The sequence below is a fragment of the Carcharhinus amblyrhynchos genome, chromosome 14 (genome assembly GCF_965287045.1).
Source record: "Carcharhinus amblyrhynchos chromosome 14, sCarAmb.v2.hapA, whole genome shotgun sequence".
NCBI lineage: Eukaryota > Metazoa > Chordata > Chondrichthyes > Carcharhiniformes > Carcharhinidae > Carcharhinus > Carcharhinus amblyrhynchos.
In genome coordinates, this window is record NC_137337.1 from 71,721,442 (window position 1) to 71,739,076 (window position 17,635).

The window sequence follows — 17,635 nt, forward strand, 5'->3', positions numbered from 1 at the left end:
TTTTTCAACAAGTACAAAGGCTGGGGTGGGAAAAAAAGGAAGCAAATGAGAAATCTGTGATAGGGTTTTTAGAAAAAATGACTAACTGATTAAAGGAATGATGACGTAAGGTAATGGGGTAGTCAGTGGCACAGTGGTTAGCACTGCTGCCTCAGTGCCAGGTTCAGTTCCCAGCTTGAGTGACTGTGTGTGGAGTTTGCACGTTCTCCCTGCGTCTGCATGGGTTTCCTCCAGGTGTTCCAGTTTCCTCCCACAGTCCAAAGATGTGCAGGTTATATACATTGGCTATGCTTAAATTGCCTCTTGGTATGTTAGGTAAATACATGGGGTTAATGGTGATAGGGCAGAGGGGAGGATCTGGCTGGGATGCTCTTTCAGAGAGTCGGTGCAGACTTGATGGGTCGGATGGCCTCTTTTTGCACTGTGGGGATTCTATGGTTCGAATGAGACAAGAAACAAAAATTGAACAAAAATTCAATTTTTTACATTTCAGCCCTTGCCCGACCCTTTTCCTTCCATCCCAGAACCACGACAGACTCCCCTTTCCTTTCATCATTTCCACCTCCTCCAGCAAGATGCCATCATCAAATACACGTTCCTCTTCCCTTTCAGCATTCTGCAGGGTCCCTTCCCTCTGTGACACCCAGGCCCACTTTTCCATCTACTGTGCTTTGCCTTGCTTTTTGGGTAAGTGGATGCTGCTCAGGGTGGAGAAGTGAGGCGGGATTTTTCAGATGCGTTCAGATGCGAAACTGGAAAATCGCACCGAGGTCAACGGACCTTTCCACAGTGCCCCCCTCACCTAACTATATCCTATTTGCTGCAACCAATATTCATTTTATTTAATCGCAAATGAACCTCAACAATGTAAGGAATATAGTCTATATCTGACCTATCTTCTTGTGTTGTCTGTGTGTTCTGCTGTTAGCTCCTTTTTGCTTTGGTCTTAGCTAATCCTTTTGCTGTTCATATTTTCTTGCACTTTTATGGGGGATGGGGGCGACAGAGGAAACATGGTTCAGAATTCACTACTCAGCAAAGCAATTATGTTCCCATCCTATTTCCTACTGCCACTTCAATGTGTCCTCTACCACTTCACCATTCTACTACCCTTCTCACTACTACTAACCCTTAACTCCCACGGGTATATCTATTTGTTACCACAACCCCAGAACTATCGTTAATTCTCCCCTACACAACCCTTTATCCATCCTTGCTCACCCAAGATGGATGCTGACAGGCCAGAGGATCTCATTCCCATTGTTATTTTCCTCAAAAGGCTTTCAAAATTATAACAGATAGCCTGTGTCTTTTGCTGCTAATAGCCAGTAAGTGTAGTAATTGTTGTCAAAACACAATAGTCAATTTACACAAGATCCTATAGACTGCAGTAAGGTGAATAACCAGAAGAGAAAATGCTGGAAAATCTCAGTTCTGGCAGCATCCATAGGGAAAGAGTTGACGTTGAGTCCAAATGATGCCTTGTCAAAGCTAAAAGGCATTGAAAGTGGGAGACATTTATGCTGTAAGGCGAGGGAATGAAAGATGAGTCATAGCCACAAAAAAAAGGGAAAGGTTGCTAACGGCAGTCCATAAAAAGTTGCAAATGGCCAACAGCAGAGAAGCTGAAATAAGAGGGTGAACTGTGACAGGTGATGTGAGGGGAGATGGGTGGAAGAGAGATTAAATTGAGAAATGGGGAAGAAAAGGGGGAATAAAACAGGGGGAAATAGTGGGAGGGAATAAAGAAAAACATAGACAAGTTAAAAATTAAATAAAATGGGGAGAATAACCAGTTAATCTGTTCAATGGTATTGGTTGCATGGTAGATATTGGTCAGGTCACGCAGCGTAGTCCCCTCTTCAATTGCATAAAAAATCTTCTGCCTTGGTATCTCATTGAAAAGACAAGCTGAGAAATTGGTTCACATTTTGTTTTCAAAAGCGACAAGGAATGATGTGCTCATTATGAACCACAGATACACCTTCCTCACATTAGATTAGGCCTCTTCTATCTGTTCAGAACAATTGCCAAAGCCATTAACATAAGGATCTTCCATTTGTTGGGACTGCCTGACTTGCCACATGATAAACTCAGTCAGTAACCCTGTATCCCTAAAAAGCATGCAGCAGTGCTGTGCTACTTACAGGTTAGTTCCTGGTTTCTCATTTCAGAGTGTATTTTGGCTCAGACACAAGAGAACAAGATTTTATTTTTGCTGGTGTTGCAGTACTGCTGGCTGCCTGATAAATACGTTGACTGCAGTCATGGTCCAGAGACGCCGCTTATGTTTTCAGTTCACTATTTTAAAATATGCTCATTGTCCTGAACATCGGCCAGACCAAGGCATTAGGGGCAGGGGTGCACTAGCAATATCAGGAGGAAGGCAAACAGCATTGGGGTTGTTATTACACTGGTATGCTTTGGCACTCCACCCAATTTAGTTAAACCCCGGTTCCTGAAGAAGTGTTACACCCGATACAGACAAACTCTATGTACATCAGTGTGAAAACCTGGCTAAGTAATGGAGACTGCTCATTTTGCACATTGGAGAGGACCATCCACAGAGCTATTTCTGAGCAATTAAAAGGTCCAATAGCAGGTGTCATGAGTGGGAAAGATACTTCTAGCTCATGGTTGCTGAGGTAATCAGAAGCCCAGTATCCAAAACTGCAGGCTACATCTTGCATACAAGGAAACATTTCCACAACTACTCTTTTGGTTGCGGGGGCTGGTTCCTTTGGCTGGACCAGATTGGTGTCAACAGCTTGATTCCTCTTCTAGCTATGGTGATTCAGGACTTGCCTTCTTGCCCTACCTGTGGTGGAGGTTGTGGCACGTGGTGTTGAATTTTCCTTTGGGCAGAGAACTCAAAAGTGATCAAAATGGTATAATGAATCCAGCATTCAGGCCTATTCACTGAATTTGGGAAAATGTACATGGAATACAAGGGCTAACTTTCCCTGACCACACCATTGCAGAACCAGACCAATAATCCAGTGTGTTTTGCGAGAATTAATTAATGTAATGGATGTGAAGTCCATTGTCACTATTTACAAACACTTCTAAAATAAGTGTAAATATTTTACTTGCAATTGGTGAAATCAAACATAATGAAAGTCAGTTGTCATCTGTTTACACCAGACCATTATTCTGACTCTCCCATCCCAAAAAAAGGCTATAAACCCATATTTCAGTTGTTGAGGAACAAGACTGATTACACACATTATCATTTGTCAAGAGGATCATTCAAACCACTCCTTATGCAATGAAATATCCACAAGTCCAGATGGGAAAAATATGCACATTTTTAATGTATTAAACTTGCAGCTTTTACTAAAGAACTAAATAATGAAATGCAGTTATATTTACCACTGTGAAATTTAGCTGCAACTTTAAAATAATAAAGATTATGACGGAATAAATGGATATCGTGCACACGTTTATTTTTCAAACTACTGGGAATGTAAACAATACAATTCCAACATTTCCAATAATTGCAAGCACTCTGGTCTCAAGTAAAATACATGAAGTTTCATATTTCTTGAGATTTATTGACTATTTTCTACTTACATCAACCTCAATTTACATGGGCAAAAGTCCACTTATGCTATAATAAGTCAATATACACTAATTAATCAGCACTTGCAACAGAAGGTGACCTTGACATTGACCGAGAGCGTGAGCGAGAACGAGATCTTGGCCGCTCCAATGATGCAGGAGATTTGGACGGCGAGGGCGAACGGGCCTTTTGTTCCCTGGCAGGGACACGAGATCTACTGCGAGAGCGGGATTTACTGCGGCTCCTACTCTTTGACCTACTGTAGGATTTGCGGCTTCTGGAGCGAGATCGACTCCGAGATCTGGAAAACGTACGGCTACGTGAACGCGATCTGCTGCGAGACCTAAACGTCAAGGGAAAGAAGAACTGCCCACTTAGCCAGTGTTTCTCATCAGTTATTATTCATTTATATTTGCGTCTGTTTCAGTTTAAAATGCCAACACTATATTTCTGCCAAACTGATTTCCGAAAGTGACACGTTACCCCTTTACTGCTGTTATTTTGGCAAAATATTTAAGATTAATAAACTTTGTTTTTGCCAACACCACTCCAAATTGTACAAGTTCAATCCTTCTCTTGTCAGTTATAAAACTCTGTTTGAAAGCTTGGCCATCTTCCTGAGAAGCAAATACACAAATGTTCTATTCTCGTACCAATTCAGAAATATGAATTCATCAGCATGTTAAAGCAAATCAAGTGAAACCAAATAGTTGTTCTAATTTATAAGGAAGCAGTGATATCTCTGTAGCTGATACTTCAAAACAATAATACAACTAACATTTTAGATGGAAATAAACCGCAGGTGAGATCATTTTATGTGGCACTTACCGATGATGTTTAGGTTCCTCAATCAGTCTGATCTTTCTTCCATTGATTTCTGTGCCAGAGAGTTTATCAACAGCATTCTTCAAATCACTATACGAGGCAAACTCAACAACCCTAAAAGAATATTTAATATTTTTCCATGAAATTCAATGCTTTCCAATTTGAACATACTACTCATAAAAATAAATCAAGACGAGAACATGCAAAGCCAAAAGGGGAGCTAACTAAAAGCTTATATAAAGAATTGAGTTTTACCAAGGGTCTTATGAGGTGGGTGGAGAGAATGCCACGTCATAGGGTTTAGATGGCTGATACCAAACAACAGTGTTTGGGCAAGCAGCCAAAATTGAAGAAATGTAGAGTTCTGGCAGATTAAATGGTTCAATTGTTACAGGAAAAGGTGAAAGCTTGAACAAGGTTAAGCACTAAGACGTTAGCGAGGGGGATTGAATATAGAAGTAGGGAGGTCTTGCTGCAGCTGTATAGGGCATTGGTGAGGCCGCAGCTGGAGTACTGTGTGCAGTTTTGGGCGCCGCACCTGCGCAAGGATATTTTGGCCCTGGAGGGAGTGCAGAGGAGGTTTACTAGGCTGATACCGGAGTTGAGGGGATTGAGCTATGAGGAGAGGCTGAATAAACTAGGCTTGTACTCGTTAGAGTTTAGAAGAATGAGGGGAGATCTCATTGAGACGTATAAGATGATGAATGGGATGGATAGGATAGAGGTGGAGAGACTCTTCCCGCTCAAAAAAGACAGTAGGACTAGGGGGCACAGCCTCAAGATAAAGGGGAGGCGGTTTAGAACGGAGTTGAGGAGGAACTTCTTCACTCAAAGGGTGGTGAATCTCTGGAATTCTCTGCCCGTTGAAGTGGTGGAGGCTGCCTCGCTAAATATTTTTAAGAAGCGGGTTGATGGGTTCTTGATAAGAGAGGGGATTAAGGGTTATGGGGAGAGGGCGGGAAAGTGGAACTGAGCCACAACAGATCAGCCATGATCTTATTGAATGGCGGGGCAGGCTCGAAGGGCTAGATGGCCTACTCCTGCTCCTATTTCTTATGTTCTTATGTTAGGGGACGAGGAAACAAAGTTGATGGTTGAACTGAACCTGGTAAATAGGATAAGGGAAGCAGAGTTTTGGATCAACTTAAGTTTAAGGGCAGAGGATGTGCTGTAGCCAAACCTGGAGGTCACAAAATATATAAATGAGGGATTCAGCAACTTAAGTTTTGAGGCAAAGGAAAAGACAGGTAATGGAGTTAGCTCTGGAGTAAATAGAACCCAGAGTTGCAAACAGTCTTTTTCAGCACAGGATGGTGGCCAGGAAGTAAAGTGAAATTGGCAGTGAAGATATGAAGTTTGTTGTGGAGAGTCAAGATGCAGTTTTGATCTTTCCAATATTTAACTGGAGGAATTTGCAGCTCATGTGGCATTGGCAATCAGTCAAGTCAGCTGACAAAGACATAGCGGTGGGAATCAGAAGTGGTGGGCCTCAGTATAAATGTGGAACTTGACTGTGGCTACAGATGACATTCCCAAAGGCAGCATTTAGGTGAGCTCAGTTTGAAAGCTGATTTCAAAAGTGTCATCAAGTGCTATACTTTTGGTCCTATTGATGAAAGTCTGAAAATTGTTTTGTGACTGGATATGCAGAGACTGATTTCTACAAATTTTCCCCAATTATCAAGCTTTTGTCAACACACAATTATTTCCCTTCACTTACCCTTCATTCATTTTGTGCCTGTGCGCATCTGCAAAGGTAACTTCCCCAGCCTGTCTCATGAAGTCTTTCAGATCCTACGTAAGATCAGTTGAGTTAAGTAAAACAAGCCAAATGCATACTTACTCAGTCATCTTCTAACAAAGTTACTACAAAAGAAACCAAAGCTAATTTCATCAAAATTTATTACCTTCCTGTACAATTCCCTAGGCTATTCAACCAGCCAAATGCAAGAAGAACTTGCAGAGGTACCATCACGACTGACGACCCGATGGTGCTCTTCAGCACCCACTCGACGTGAGCCTTCCCGGACATCACCCATCCTAAAGGCGGGCTTTGGCGGTGCCATGGGAACAGGAATTGCTATATCTTGTGTTGTTACCAAGGGATCCTCACACTTGAAATCGAGCTTCCAACCAAACCTACTAGCGAATTTCTTTCAATCAAGGACCTCATTTTAGTCAGCTCTCACAACTCGACTTTAGGACAACTCGTTACCAGCATTTTCAGAGGCGCAGGAACGAACCCCGGCACTTAAGCTAGCGCCCACCAATGTTGGTCAGACCAGCATAATACAGATCACCAACTGATTGAAACGTAGGACTGGCAATTCAACTAGGCCCACCAAGAGACCAAGCCAGAGCGATTAGGAAAACGTCACTCGTCACAAGGCCAACGATACGAGAGGCTGGTAAATAAAGGTTTTAATATTTGGTTAAAGTTTGCACATAATTGAACACAGAAACCAAACAAAAATGTCACATTTAAGGTTTTCAAATAAGCACTTTAGACAAATTACATAATTCTGAATGTTAACCGTTAACACTCCTGAAGTTGCAGTACTTAATGAAAATTTTATAAATGGACATATTAAAATTAGTTAAGTATTTTGCACCTTCAAATCAATTTCCTTTTACTTCTTCCTTCCTTAGGTCAGTCTTTGTGACTTTTTTGACAGAGACAAACCAAATAGGTGCATCTTGGGCCAAGCTTCTAGACCACTTGCCCAGCAAATATTTAAAATAGATAATTATTTTGTTCAATTGGGTTGACGTTGCTACCGAGCAACATTTGGGAGGGAAGAAAAATGTCCATCATGATGCTGATGTCTGACCACTATCAGCAACCTCTGCTAGAAACATGAATATCAGCAAAAACAATGTCAAGATGGGGCTTGACTGCAATAAATGCCAAGTAAAATTTCTTGCCAATGGTGACCAACCAACCTTACATACAAGTAAATACAACTTGGTCAAAGGTTCCGGAGAATCAGTACTCTCCATGAAATCATACCCAGCAGAGTCGCTGGCTTCAGAAGCGAAGAAAAATGCGAGGGACAAATGGAGGTAGAAAAATTAATACATCTAAAATTAAGGAACATTCCATCACTGCCTCTAACTTTTGACTTGTTACCAATACTGCACAAGTATTTTTGTCCTTTAAAGGTCTCTAGATAAAAGGCAAACTTTTGGATGACATTAATCAAAGTCTACTGACAAGAGTCAGGTCACAAAGTCTCTGCAGTTTTCCTGAATCCAAATGCTACTGGGAAGACAACAACATGGAATGGCACCTTGTGTTTGTATGAACAGTAGCAGCGCCATCTACAAAGTACATCCTGTAGAGATAATTCTCTTTCAAGAGAAACTCTCAGTTCACCTGCTGCAATCCATCAGTAGTATTCTTTTCCCCACACAAAATGATCACAGAAATTAAGTAGCTAATTCCACATTTTCTAACAGGGCAAAGAAAAGATCAGGTTCCAAACCTCACTTTAGTCCTCAACTGGTAACATAATAGTGCAAGCTCTGAGTAAGATTTTAATTGAAGGTTTTCACAGTTCCCGTCTCACAGGTCCTCACCAGTACTGCCATATCCATCTGTTTTTTGCTGTAAAATTCTCAGCTAGCCTTGAAAGTATATTTCATATCAAATTATATTTCCTCTCAGATAATACAGTTCACTGTTATATGCAACATACCTGCCAACTAACTCGTGAAGACAAATTCTCAACAATCAGCCGGTTCTCTGTACGAACTGGAGGTCCATTCCTGAAATAAAGCAAACGAATGGAGATTCATAACTGTGTTGGAGATTCCTATGTTCAACTTTGATTGAAATTTAATGCCTATCAGGCAAACTGCCAAATCACGGATTTTTGCATATGATAATAAAAGATGTTCAACATAGATAGGCTGGGCGAATGGGCCAGGAAATGGCAAATGGAATTTAATGTTGGCAAGTGTGAGGTGGTCCACTTTGGTAGGAAGAATGGTAGGAAGGACTATTACTTACGTGGCGAAAAACTGCAGCAGGCGACGGTGCAGAGGGACCTCGGGGTCCTTGTGCATGAGTCGCAAAAACCCAGCTTGCAGGTGCAGCAGGTGGTCAGGAAGGCGAATGGGATGCTGGCCTTCATAGCGAGGGGGATTGAATATAAAAGTAGGGAGGTCTTGCTGCAGCTGTATAGGGCATTGGTGAGGCCGCAGCTGGAGTACTGTGTGCAGTTTTGGGCGCCGCACCTGCACAAGGATATTTTGGCCCTGGAGGGAGTGCAGAGGAGGTTTACTAGGCTGATACCGGAGTTGAGGGGATTGAGCTATGAGGAGAGGCTGAATAAACTAGGCTTGTACTCGTTAGAGTTTAGAAGAATGAGGGGAGATCTCATTGAGACGTATAAGATGATGAATGGGATGGATAGGATAGAGGTGGAGAGACTCTTCCCGCTCAAAAAAGACAGTAGGACTAGGGGGCACAGCCTCAAGATAAAGGGGAGGCGGTTTAGAACGGAGTTGAGGAGGAACTTCTTCACTCAAAGGGTGGTGAATCTCTGGAATTCTCTGCCCGTTGAAGTGGTGGAGGCTGCCTCGCTAAATATTTTTAAGAAGCGGGTTGATGGGTTTTTGATAAGAGAAGGGATTGAGGGTTATGGGGAGAGGGCGGGAAAGTGGAACTGAGCCACGACAGATCAGCCATGATCTTATTGAATGGCGGGGCAGGCTCGAAGGGCTAGATGGCCTACTCCTGCTCCTATTTCTTATGTTCTTATAACCACTCAGGAACCAAAATATTTGTATGCCCTGACACATCACTCACACTTGTGCTGTGATGAACTGGCATCTCCAGCAACAAACAAATGGAGGTCAATGATGCCGATCCCAAAAATTAAATGGGGTAATTTTCAGGATTACATTATGAACACATGGCCTTATAGGAACATTCACATGAAACAGGTACCTTTAAATCAATTCAAATACTTAAAAGGTCATGGAAGCACACCCAGCTAACATATGAGAATTTAAAACTGGTGATGATTCCCATACTCCTCCTCAAATAATTATTTTAAATTTCTGATTTACTCAAATGAATTTTAATTCATTACATATAAAGCACTTCTTGGATTTTCTGAAGAATTATAATGTATTCTACAGGACAGTTATTGACTCGAAATATAAGGCCTGATATTAGCCTCTCCACAACAGGAGTAGGAGGAGTTAAAAAACAATAACGTGTTCAAAGGGTAAAAGTTATTTGAGCACCCAAGTATCCATAATGGGACTTTTAGAATCAGCTAATTTAAATCTGACTCCACAGTGCCAGTGCTGTGTGAATTTCCCAGCCATTAGAGAAAGAGTGATCCCCTCCACTCCGATTGCATGGAATAGTTCATGGCTGTGGCGTGTTGCCCTGGTTCAGAATTTCCAATTGCCCAGTTGAACAGGAAACTGAGTAAAAAACATGAACAGAATCTTGTCATTAAGCCTTGTTTGAGGAAGTGAGAGTCATTTTGTATATGGGATGCTCATACGTTACATTGAAAATAACCGTCAATGAAATTATCCTAAATTTTTCAACAGCAGAGAAATCAAATTTCCCATCAAAATGCTTAAACCTGTGTGTCTGTTTGCAGCTCCATTTTTATTTTCTCATGCAACCAATAATGCATTGTTTGTGTACTTGCCCAGCATTGTAACATTTAACTGAACATGGATAACACTGAACAGGTCGACTAGCAATATACAAGCTGGCAAGTACAGCATGAGCATTAAACAACAGCAGTGACAACTACAATTAAAACTGCAAGCCAAACTGGACTGCACTTCCTTACATCACAATCCAAATCACTTCATAACCAATGTAATCCAAAAATATTTTAATATTCAGAAATACACAAAACTATGTAACGTGCAGCTATTGCATGGAATTCTATGTATTAGTTCAACATTAAAGTATTCTTTACAAGAGCATCTTTATTGTCCCCACTCTGGACCAATGCTTTCTTTCTTTACTACTACAATGACCACCCTCTGTTAGTTAATCTCTCCTACCGTCCCCCGTCCTATCCCAGACCTTCCATTCCATTCAACCATCCCACTTGCAACATATAAACCCAATCACGTTGTGATGGCACAGTGATTAGCACTGCTGGCTCACAGCGCCAGGGACCCGGGTTCGATTCCTGGCTTGGGTCACCATCCGTACAGAGTCTGCAAGTTCTCCCCTCGTCTGCATGGGTTTCCTCCAGGTGCTCTGGCTTCCCCCCTCAGTCCAAAAGACGTGCTGGGTAGGTGCATTGGCCATGCTAAATTCTCCTTTAGTGTACCCAAATAGGCGTTCGAGTGTGGCGACGGCGGGGGGGGGGGAATTTTCACAGTAACTTCATTGCGGTGTTAATGTAAGCCTCCTTGTGACACTAACAAATAGCTTCCTTCACTTCCGAAGAATTGCATTTAACTTGAAATGTTTCTCTTTGAAGATTTTGACAGACCTGAATTTTTCCGGCAATGTTTTTGATTGCAAAAACATCAGATCAGAAATTATGTTCCAATTTTCCACTCTCTCATAGTTGGCATTGAGGCCATTTGTGGCACTCTTATTGCTCTACCAAAGTACAGCACAAGCTGGAGATCAAACCTGGAGTTTTGCCTCTTTGCTCAGCTTTTCACTGGATCATGTTGGGTGTTTAAATTAGCTCACCTTCCCTCACTCCGTGGACGGCGTGGGCTAAAGCGACCTTGATAGCGTCCTCCTCCACGACCCCCTCTAGGCCGTGCTCTGGCGTGTTCAACTGTAACTCTGCAGAAGCAAAATACCCACTTCAGCAAACTCCCCATTTTAATTGAAGAAAGTCACTACTACAAAGCAGCCTATTTTGCCAGTTAGTTTTACCTCTCGCTGCACAATTCCTTCCCATCCAATTCATAAACAGCATCGTCTGCATCCCTGTGGTCTTCAAATTCCTAAAATTAGGCACAATAGCAATAAATTATCGTTACATTTATGTACACAAGTTTTGTTCCAAAGAGTGTGTTTCCAAATATTTTATTGGTTAATGACAATGCTCAAATCTGTTGAGCTGAAAAGCAACCTTACCACAAATCCAAATCCATTCTTCAAGTCAATTTCCTTTATTCGCCCATATCCTTTAAAGAATTTCTCCACATCCCTTTCTCTAGCATGAGGGCTTAATCGACCAATGAACACACGGGAGCTCATCTTGTCTGGTGGCATTCCAGGGAAAATAAAATTAAGAAACAAGATGAATTAATTTTGGATAGTGAAAACTCTGATTTTGTACACATTCAATAGACAAATCAAAATATATCTATGTGGCATTGTTCCGAGAGATGACTGAGGCTAACGAAACAGGAGTAAGGCTGAGTAGACAATGCTTATGCATCTTCTTTTCTCAGCATACAGAAAATTGAATTGTGATCTAAGTGTAGCGATCAAGATGTTTGAAGTCGTTTATGAAGCTGGGAAGTAAAATGATTCCCCCTAGTGGGACAGTCAGGAGTAAGGGTGAATGGAATGGAACTTTAAAATTACAGGCTGACCAATTGGTTGGGGGTGCTCAGGGGCACTCAAGTCGATCACTACTACAGCAGGGAGCAATGTCCATTTGGTTCAGTGAAATGGGCAGGTAACATTATAATTCTCCTACCGCATGAAGTACACAATCAGCAAGGTGAATCTGAGAGGAGGCAGAGTGGGCAAGGGCCTGGAGTACAATATTGGTAAATGATGGGTCACCCATTTTGGTAGGAATAACAAAATGGACTATTTTTTAAATGGTAAAGAATTGCAGCATGCTGCTGCGCAGAGGTGTTCTTGTGCCCAAATTATAAGTAGTCAGTTTGCAGGTGCAGCAGGTAATTAAGGCAGCAAATGGAATTTTGTTCTTCATAGGATGGAGTTTATAAACAAGTTATGTTGCAGTGTATAAGGTGGTGGTGCGGTCACACCTGGAGTACTGTATATAGTTTTGGTCTCCTTACTTGAGAAAGGATTTACTGGCACTGAAGGGGTTGCAGAGAAGATTCACTAGGTTGATTCTGGAGTTGAGGGGGCTGGCTTACAAGGACAGACTGAGTAAACTGGGACTATTCTCATTGGAATTTAGAAGAATGATGGGGAATCTTATCGACATGTAAAATTATGAAGGGGATAAATACAATAGGAACAGAGATGTTGCTTCCACTGCTGGGTGAAACCAGAACTAGGGGGCACAGCCTCAAAATAAGGGGGAACAGATTCAGGACTGAATTGAGAAGGAACTTCCTCACCCAAAGCATTATGAATCTGTGGTTTTCCCTGCCCAGTGTAGCAGTTGAGGCTACTTTGATGAATGGTTTTAAGGCAAATATAGATAGATTTTGGAACAGTGAAGGAATTAAGGGTTATGGTGTGCAAGCGGAATTAAGTCCATGAAAAGATTGGCCATGATCTTATAGAATGGCAGAACTAGCTTGAGGGACGAAATGGCCTATTCCTGCTCCTAGTTCTTATGTTCTAAGGTGCAGAAGTGCTTGAAGCAAAAGTAATAAAGTGGAATGCAACATAAGTGACAAAAATATTCAGGATGAGAGAACAAACATGCCTAGAAAGTGGGAACAGGAGGAAAGATTTAGCTGATTTGACTGCTAAATTGCTAAAGTGTCCCTAGATGCAAGTTAAAGGGGATGTGGGGTAAGCACACAGGTTTGAGGGGTCATGGGTGGGCCTGGATAAGAAGTTGTTGGAGAGTTGCTGCAGATTCAATGGGCCAAATGGCCTCTCTCTGCACTGTAAGGACTCTGATTCTACTTTGTGAAGGGCAAGATGTACCAGAGATAAAACAGAACACATACATTTCAACACACAGCTCTCTAATAAAACTGTCAAACCACGGTACAGCCATTCTGCATTGCAGGAGCTGCCCAAATACATTAGGAATTCATTCTGTTCCACACAGAGCCCTTTGCTTTCACAAACAGAATTGCTTAATCAAGTGGCTTGAGTTAACTTTCCATTATGAAGTCCTATGCTACACTCTGAAGTATCCAAACTCAGGAGAAACATGATTTGAAGCAGAGGGTCAGGGAAAACCAAAGTGAGCATTTTGGCTCTCATGGGCAGGGAGAGAAGAGCAGCCAGATGGCATCGAGCGAGGGGAGGGCTCTCAATCCTCTTCCTGCATAATCCTGATGTGGGCAACGTGGAATGGCCTTTGTGAAAGGGACAGCATGGGGATATGGGGGAGGGGACGAATGTTTTCCCCAGCCCCATTTGCACAACACAGGAAAGACAAACCTTAAATACTATAGACCTAAACCTGCCATCCTGATGCCCGGGGAGTGGGGGGGGAAAGAGAGACATCCGCAGCAACACAATGGCAGTGGGGGAGGGATGAACAACCCCAAGGGCAAAAATCTTCCACACGTGGCTCCAGTCAGCACCCCCCCCCCTTACCCCCGTTTCCAGGCTTCCCCCCCCTTACCCCCGGGCTCCGTTTCCAGGCTTCTCCCCCCCCCTTTACCCCCGGGCTCCGTTTCCAGGGCTTCCCCCCCCCTTTACCCCCGGGCTCCGTTTCCAGGGCTTCCCCCCCCTTAACCCCCGGGCTCCGTTTCCAGGGCTTCCCCCCCCTTTACGCCCCCTTTACCCCTGGGCTCCGTTTCCAGGGCTTCCCCCCCCCCTTTACCCCCGGGCTCCGTTTCCAGGGCTTCCCCCCCCCTTTACCCCCGGGCTCCGTTTCCAGGGCTTCCCCCCCCTTACCCCCGGGCTCCGTTTCCAGGCTCCCCTTACCCTCTCTGACGCAGATTGAAATAACAACCTTCCACACAAAATGGCGCCGCTTCCCCGCAGCCGTACTGCGTCAGTTCCGGTGCCGGCGCATCACCCTCTCGGCGTTGACCACGCCCCCTCCCCAGCAGCGCGCTTCGTCCCCGTTCCCCCATGTGCCTCCCGCCTCACCCCAATCTCCTCTCCCCCCCACTTAGATTCCCCATGGCCACCCCCCAATTCCCATCCCCCCACACCCCCATTCCCCTTCTCCTCATCTTTTGGGTCGGTCTTTCGGGTCAAACAAGTAAACCAACTTAAATTACATTCGGACAAAGAAAAAGGGGGCAGCTCCCCAAAAGGAGGGGGAACGGCCCGAACAGAAACAAAAGGTACAAAGGAAACTTAAGACACCTCAAATCAAAATGTGATTATCGGGGTCTATAAGGCACCTCAGCCCCTGCGGTGCCCAACGGGCACGGAACCATCCCCTTCTCCTACATCCCCATCCCCCCTCTCCCATATTCCCATTCCCCCTTTTCCACATCCCCATTCCCCCTTTTCCACATCCCCATCCTCTTCCCCACATTCCCATCGCTCTCTCCCACATCTCCCTCTCCCACATCCCCATCTTCCTCCACACGTTCCCATCCCCCCCACATTACTATCTCTTCTCCCACACCTCCATCCCCCGTCCTGCATCCCCACCCCACTTCCCCCATCCCCACCCTCCCACATCCCCCATCCCCGTCCCGCATGCCCCCTCACATTATGGCATCTGTGTTGCACAAAGCGTCATAAATTACCATTACTTAGTTTGTTGAAAAAAACAGGTGAGAAAATCTCCAGTTTTTTCACTCGTTTGACATTTCTTCGAAAAAATCCCATGGACCAGGTTTTTGGCACAAGGCTGGCAGTAATACAGATAGTCTCACAACAGGTAGAGTTGTGAGACTATCTCACAAAATAAAATTGCTACCAAATAAACCTGTTGGACTTTAACCTGGTGTTGTGAGACTTGTTCTTGTGTTTACCCCAGTCCAACGCCGGCATCTCCACATCAGTAATATAGATGGCAGAAGAGTTCATCAAGGATGAGATTGAGATGTGTGGGGGACAGTAGTGTCGGGAGAATCAGTTGGGGAGTTTGTGTAGAGAACAATGCTTCTACTCTACTAAGAGTGTGGAAATTCTCCCTCACAGGATTATTTCCCCAAATATGCCTTTGACCCAAGTGTTAAACATATGGAGCCTGGGCCTGCGAATGATAGGAAACACCAGTCACAGCATCACAATTTAGTTTCACAGATGCCAGCTTTATGAGTGAATGAGGAAATTCTACAGACCTCAGTCAGTTCAGACATTTGTCTCTTGCATCAGATACTCTCTCCTGGAGTCTGGTTTTCCCTAATAACAATTAACATTGTAGCAACAAACTGTTGATTATTTATCTCGTCTATTGGCTGAAAATGTTTGCTTATCTGGCATTTATCACAGTGACAGTTGAGGGATACATTTTTTTAAGGTGATGTTTGTAAAGTTAATTTACGTTCAAGCAACGCCCAAGGGTGGGGCAGCACAGTGGTTAGCACTGCTGCCTCACAGCCCCAGGGATCCGGGTTCGATTCCTGATGTGGGTACCTGCACGGGTTTCCTCTCAGTCCAAAGATGTGCAGGCTAGGTTGATTGGCCATGCTAAATTGCCCCTTAGTGTGCTGGGATGCGTAGATTAGAGGGATTAGTGGGGTAAATATGTAGGATTATGGGGATAGGGCCTAGATGGGACTGTCATTGGTGCAGATTTGATGAACCGAATGGCCTCTCTCTGCACTGTAGGCTTTCTATGACTATGATATAAACTCCTTTACCTGTTAAAAGTTGGCTTTACCTTGGACAGTTCAAAAGAGATCAGCAGTCCTTTGTTGCTGCTTCCAAGGTGTTATTCTTTATATGTGAGTATAAAGAGATTAATGCACAAGTACAACCAAGTACAATCCTATTTTATCAGTAGTGCATTCAAGAATAATGATCAAAAAGCCAGATACCCTAAATCATTTGACTCCAGTCGAAGCATCATGAATGATTTTATTTCACCTGCTCCCACAGTCCGAAAGGTGTGCTGGTTAGGTGCATTGGCCACGCTGAATTCTCCCTCAGTGTACCTGAACAGGTGCCGGAATGTGGCCACTAGGGGATTTTCACAGTAACTTCATTGCAGTGTTAATGTAAGCCTACCTGTGACGCGAATTAAAAACAGATTTGATGTCTTATCCCAAAGAGGGCACACCTATAGTGTATTGCACCTCAGTATAGCACTGAAGTGCCAGCCTAAATTATATGTTTGTCTCTGGATTGGAACTCGAATCCATGACCTCTGACTCCAAGGCAAAAGTGCTAACACTGAGCAAGGCTGACAAAGAAAAAGATGGAAATACGGTCAAGTCAAGCTCTAATAAGATGATTCTTTAAAAATGCTTAAAGGTCACCATGCAGTTACAGTTGAGCAGTCATGGCAAACATTTAGTTCAAAGCCTTTCACCTGGCAATAACAAATAGTCTGAGCAAATGAAATGTTGTGAAATCATATTTATTTAGTTTCAATCAAAAGTATCAGTTATAATTAACAGAAAAACTAATATGAACTAGAGAGTGTCAACAGCTTTTCACAAACAACAATCTGCTATTAGTTTGCTCAATCTATCCATTATATGTTCAATACCAAAGCAGCATAGAACTTTAAAACCAGTTCTAATACAAGAAAATTTATTTTGCATTAATGGACTGTTGTGTATGAAAGAAAGTCACCGTTTACAGCTCGTCAGAAACAAAAGGTGAACAAAGAGAAACATCCACAAACAGTCTCAAGTAAAACATGGCAAATATCAGTTCACAAAATAAAACAGCTTTTCCCAAACATTGTCTAATCGGCACTTTCCACCGAACGTGACCTGGACCTCGTCCTAGATCGGTGCGTCGATTCGGAGGGAGATTTTGATCTTGAATGTGCCTTCTTTGATGGTTGATCTTTCCTGCCTGGAGATCTGCTAGCAGAATGGGATTTACTCTGACTCCTGCTTCTGGACCGACTTTCTGACTTTGAGTGCCTCGGCGATGGTGACCGACTGCGAGATTTCGAAGAACTCCTGGAATGAGATCTGCTTCTGGTCCTGGAAATGAAATTCGATTATCAAGATTTTCATTCTCAAATATTTAGCTACATATAGTCAATAACTTGATTTCTAAAAGCTTATTCATGTGGAAAAGGCACCTCATAAAATTTATTTAAAAGTATTTTCTAATAATATTTGTGATGCATATACAATGTACAGCACCAGCAATTTGGACACAGTAAGATATCTCACAACATCAGGTTAAAGGCCAACAGGTTTATTTGGGTTCACGAGCTTTCGGAGCATTGCCCCTTCATCAGGTGAGTTATTGGACAATCTGTGCTAAGATACCTGCTGAAATTTAGTTTATTTATTAGTGTC

General features: G+C 43.1%; 2 protein-coding genes across 6 annotated transcripts in view; both read right to left on the reverse strand.

The window, feature by feature from the left end:
* Positions 1-3,289: 3,289 nt before the first annotated feature.
* Positions 3,290-14,232, reverse strand: LOC145352770 (serine/arginine-rich splicing factor 5-like). 2 transcript variants are annotated; one of them, XM_080203069.1, is made up of 8 exons: positions 14,169-14,232; positions 11,478-11,605; positions 11,274-11,344; positions 11,082-11,180; positions 8,086-8,155; positions 6,108-6,181; positions 4,391-4,501; positions 3,290-3,905 (listed from the first exon to the last, which is right to left on the reverse strand). In XM_080203069.1, exons 2-8 carry the CDS (start codon positions 11,598-11,600, stop codon positions 3,635-3,637), a joined length of 819 nt encoding a protein of 272 aa, XP_080059195.1. In that variant the 5' UTR covers positions 11,601-11,605; positions 14,169-14,232; the 3' UTR covers positions 3,290-3,634. The 2 variants fall into 2 exon arrangements, 1 of the variants encoding a protein (XP_080059195.1); XR_013888578.1 differs by lacking the exons at positions 3,290-3,905; positions 14,169-14,232 and having other exon boundaries at positions 4,450-4,501; positions 6,108-6,792.
* Positions 14,233-16,715: 2,483 nt separating this feature from the next.
* The window catches only part of LOC145352771 (serine/arginine-rich splicing factor 5-like), a 35,707-nt gene continuing 34,787 nt past the window's right edge, over positions 16,716-17,635 (reverse strand). For all 4 annotated transcript variants that reach the window (XM_080203073.1, XM_080203070.1, XM_080203072.1 and 1 more), the window contains one exon: positions 16,716-17,311. In XM_080203073.1, coding sequence (XP_080059199.1) covers positions 17,065-17,311 — 247 coding nt within the window. In that variant the 3' untranslated portion in view covers positions 16,716-17,064. The remainder of the gene's footprint in view (positions 17,312-17,635) is intronic.

Coding starts and splice junctions, on each gene's coding strand:
- LOC145352770 (XM_080203069.1), bottom strand. CDS start 11,600: ATGAGCTCCCGTGTGTTCATTGGTCGATTAAGCCCTCATGCTAGAGAA. Junction 4,502..6,107: donor AGGCACAAAATGAATGAAGG/GTAAGTGAAGGG, acceptor ATATTCTTTTAG/GGTTGTTGAGTTTGCCTCGT. Junction 3,906..4,390: donor GAGGAACCTAAACATCATCG/GTAAGTGCCACA, acceptor CTTGACGTTTAG/GTCTCGCAGCAGATCGCGTT.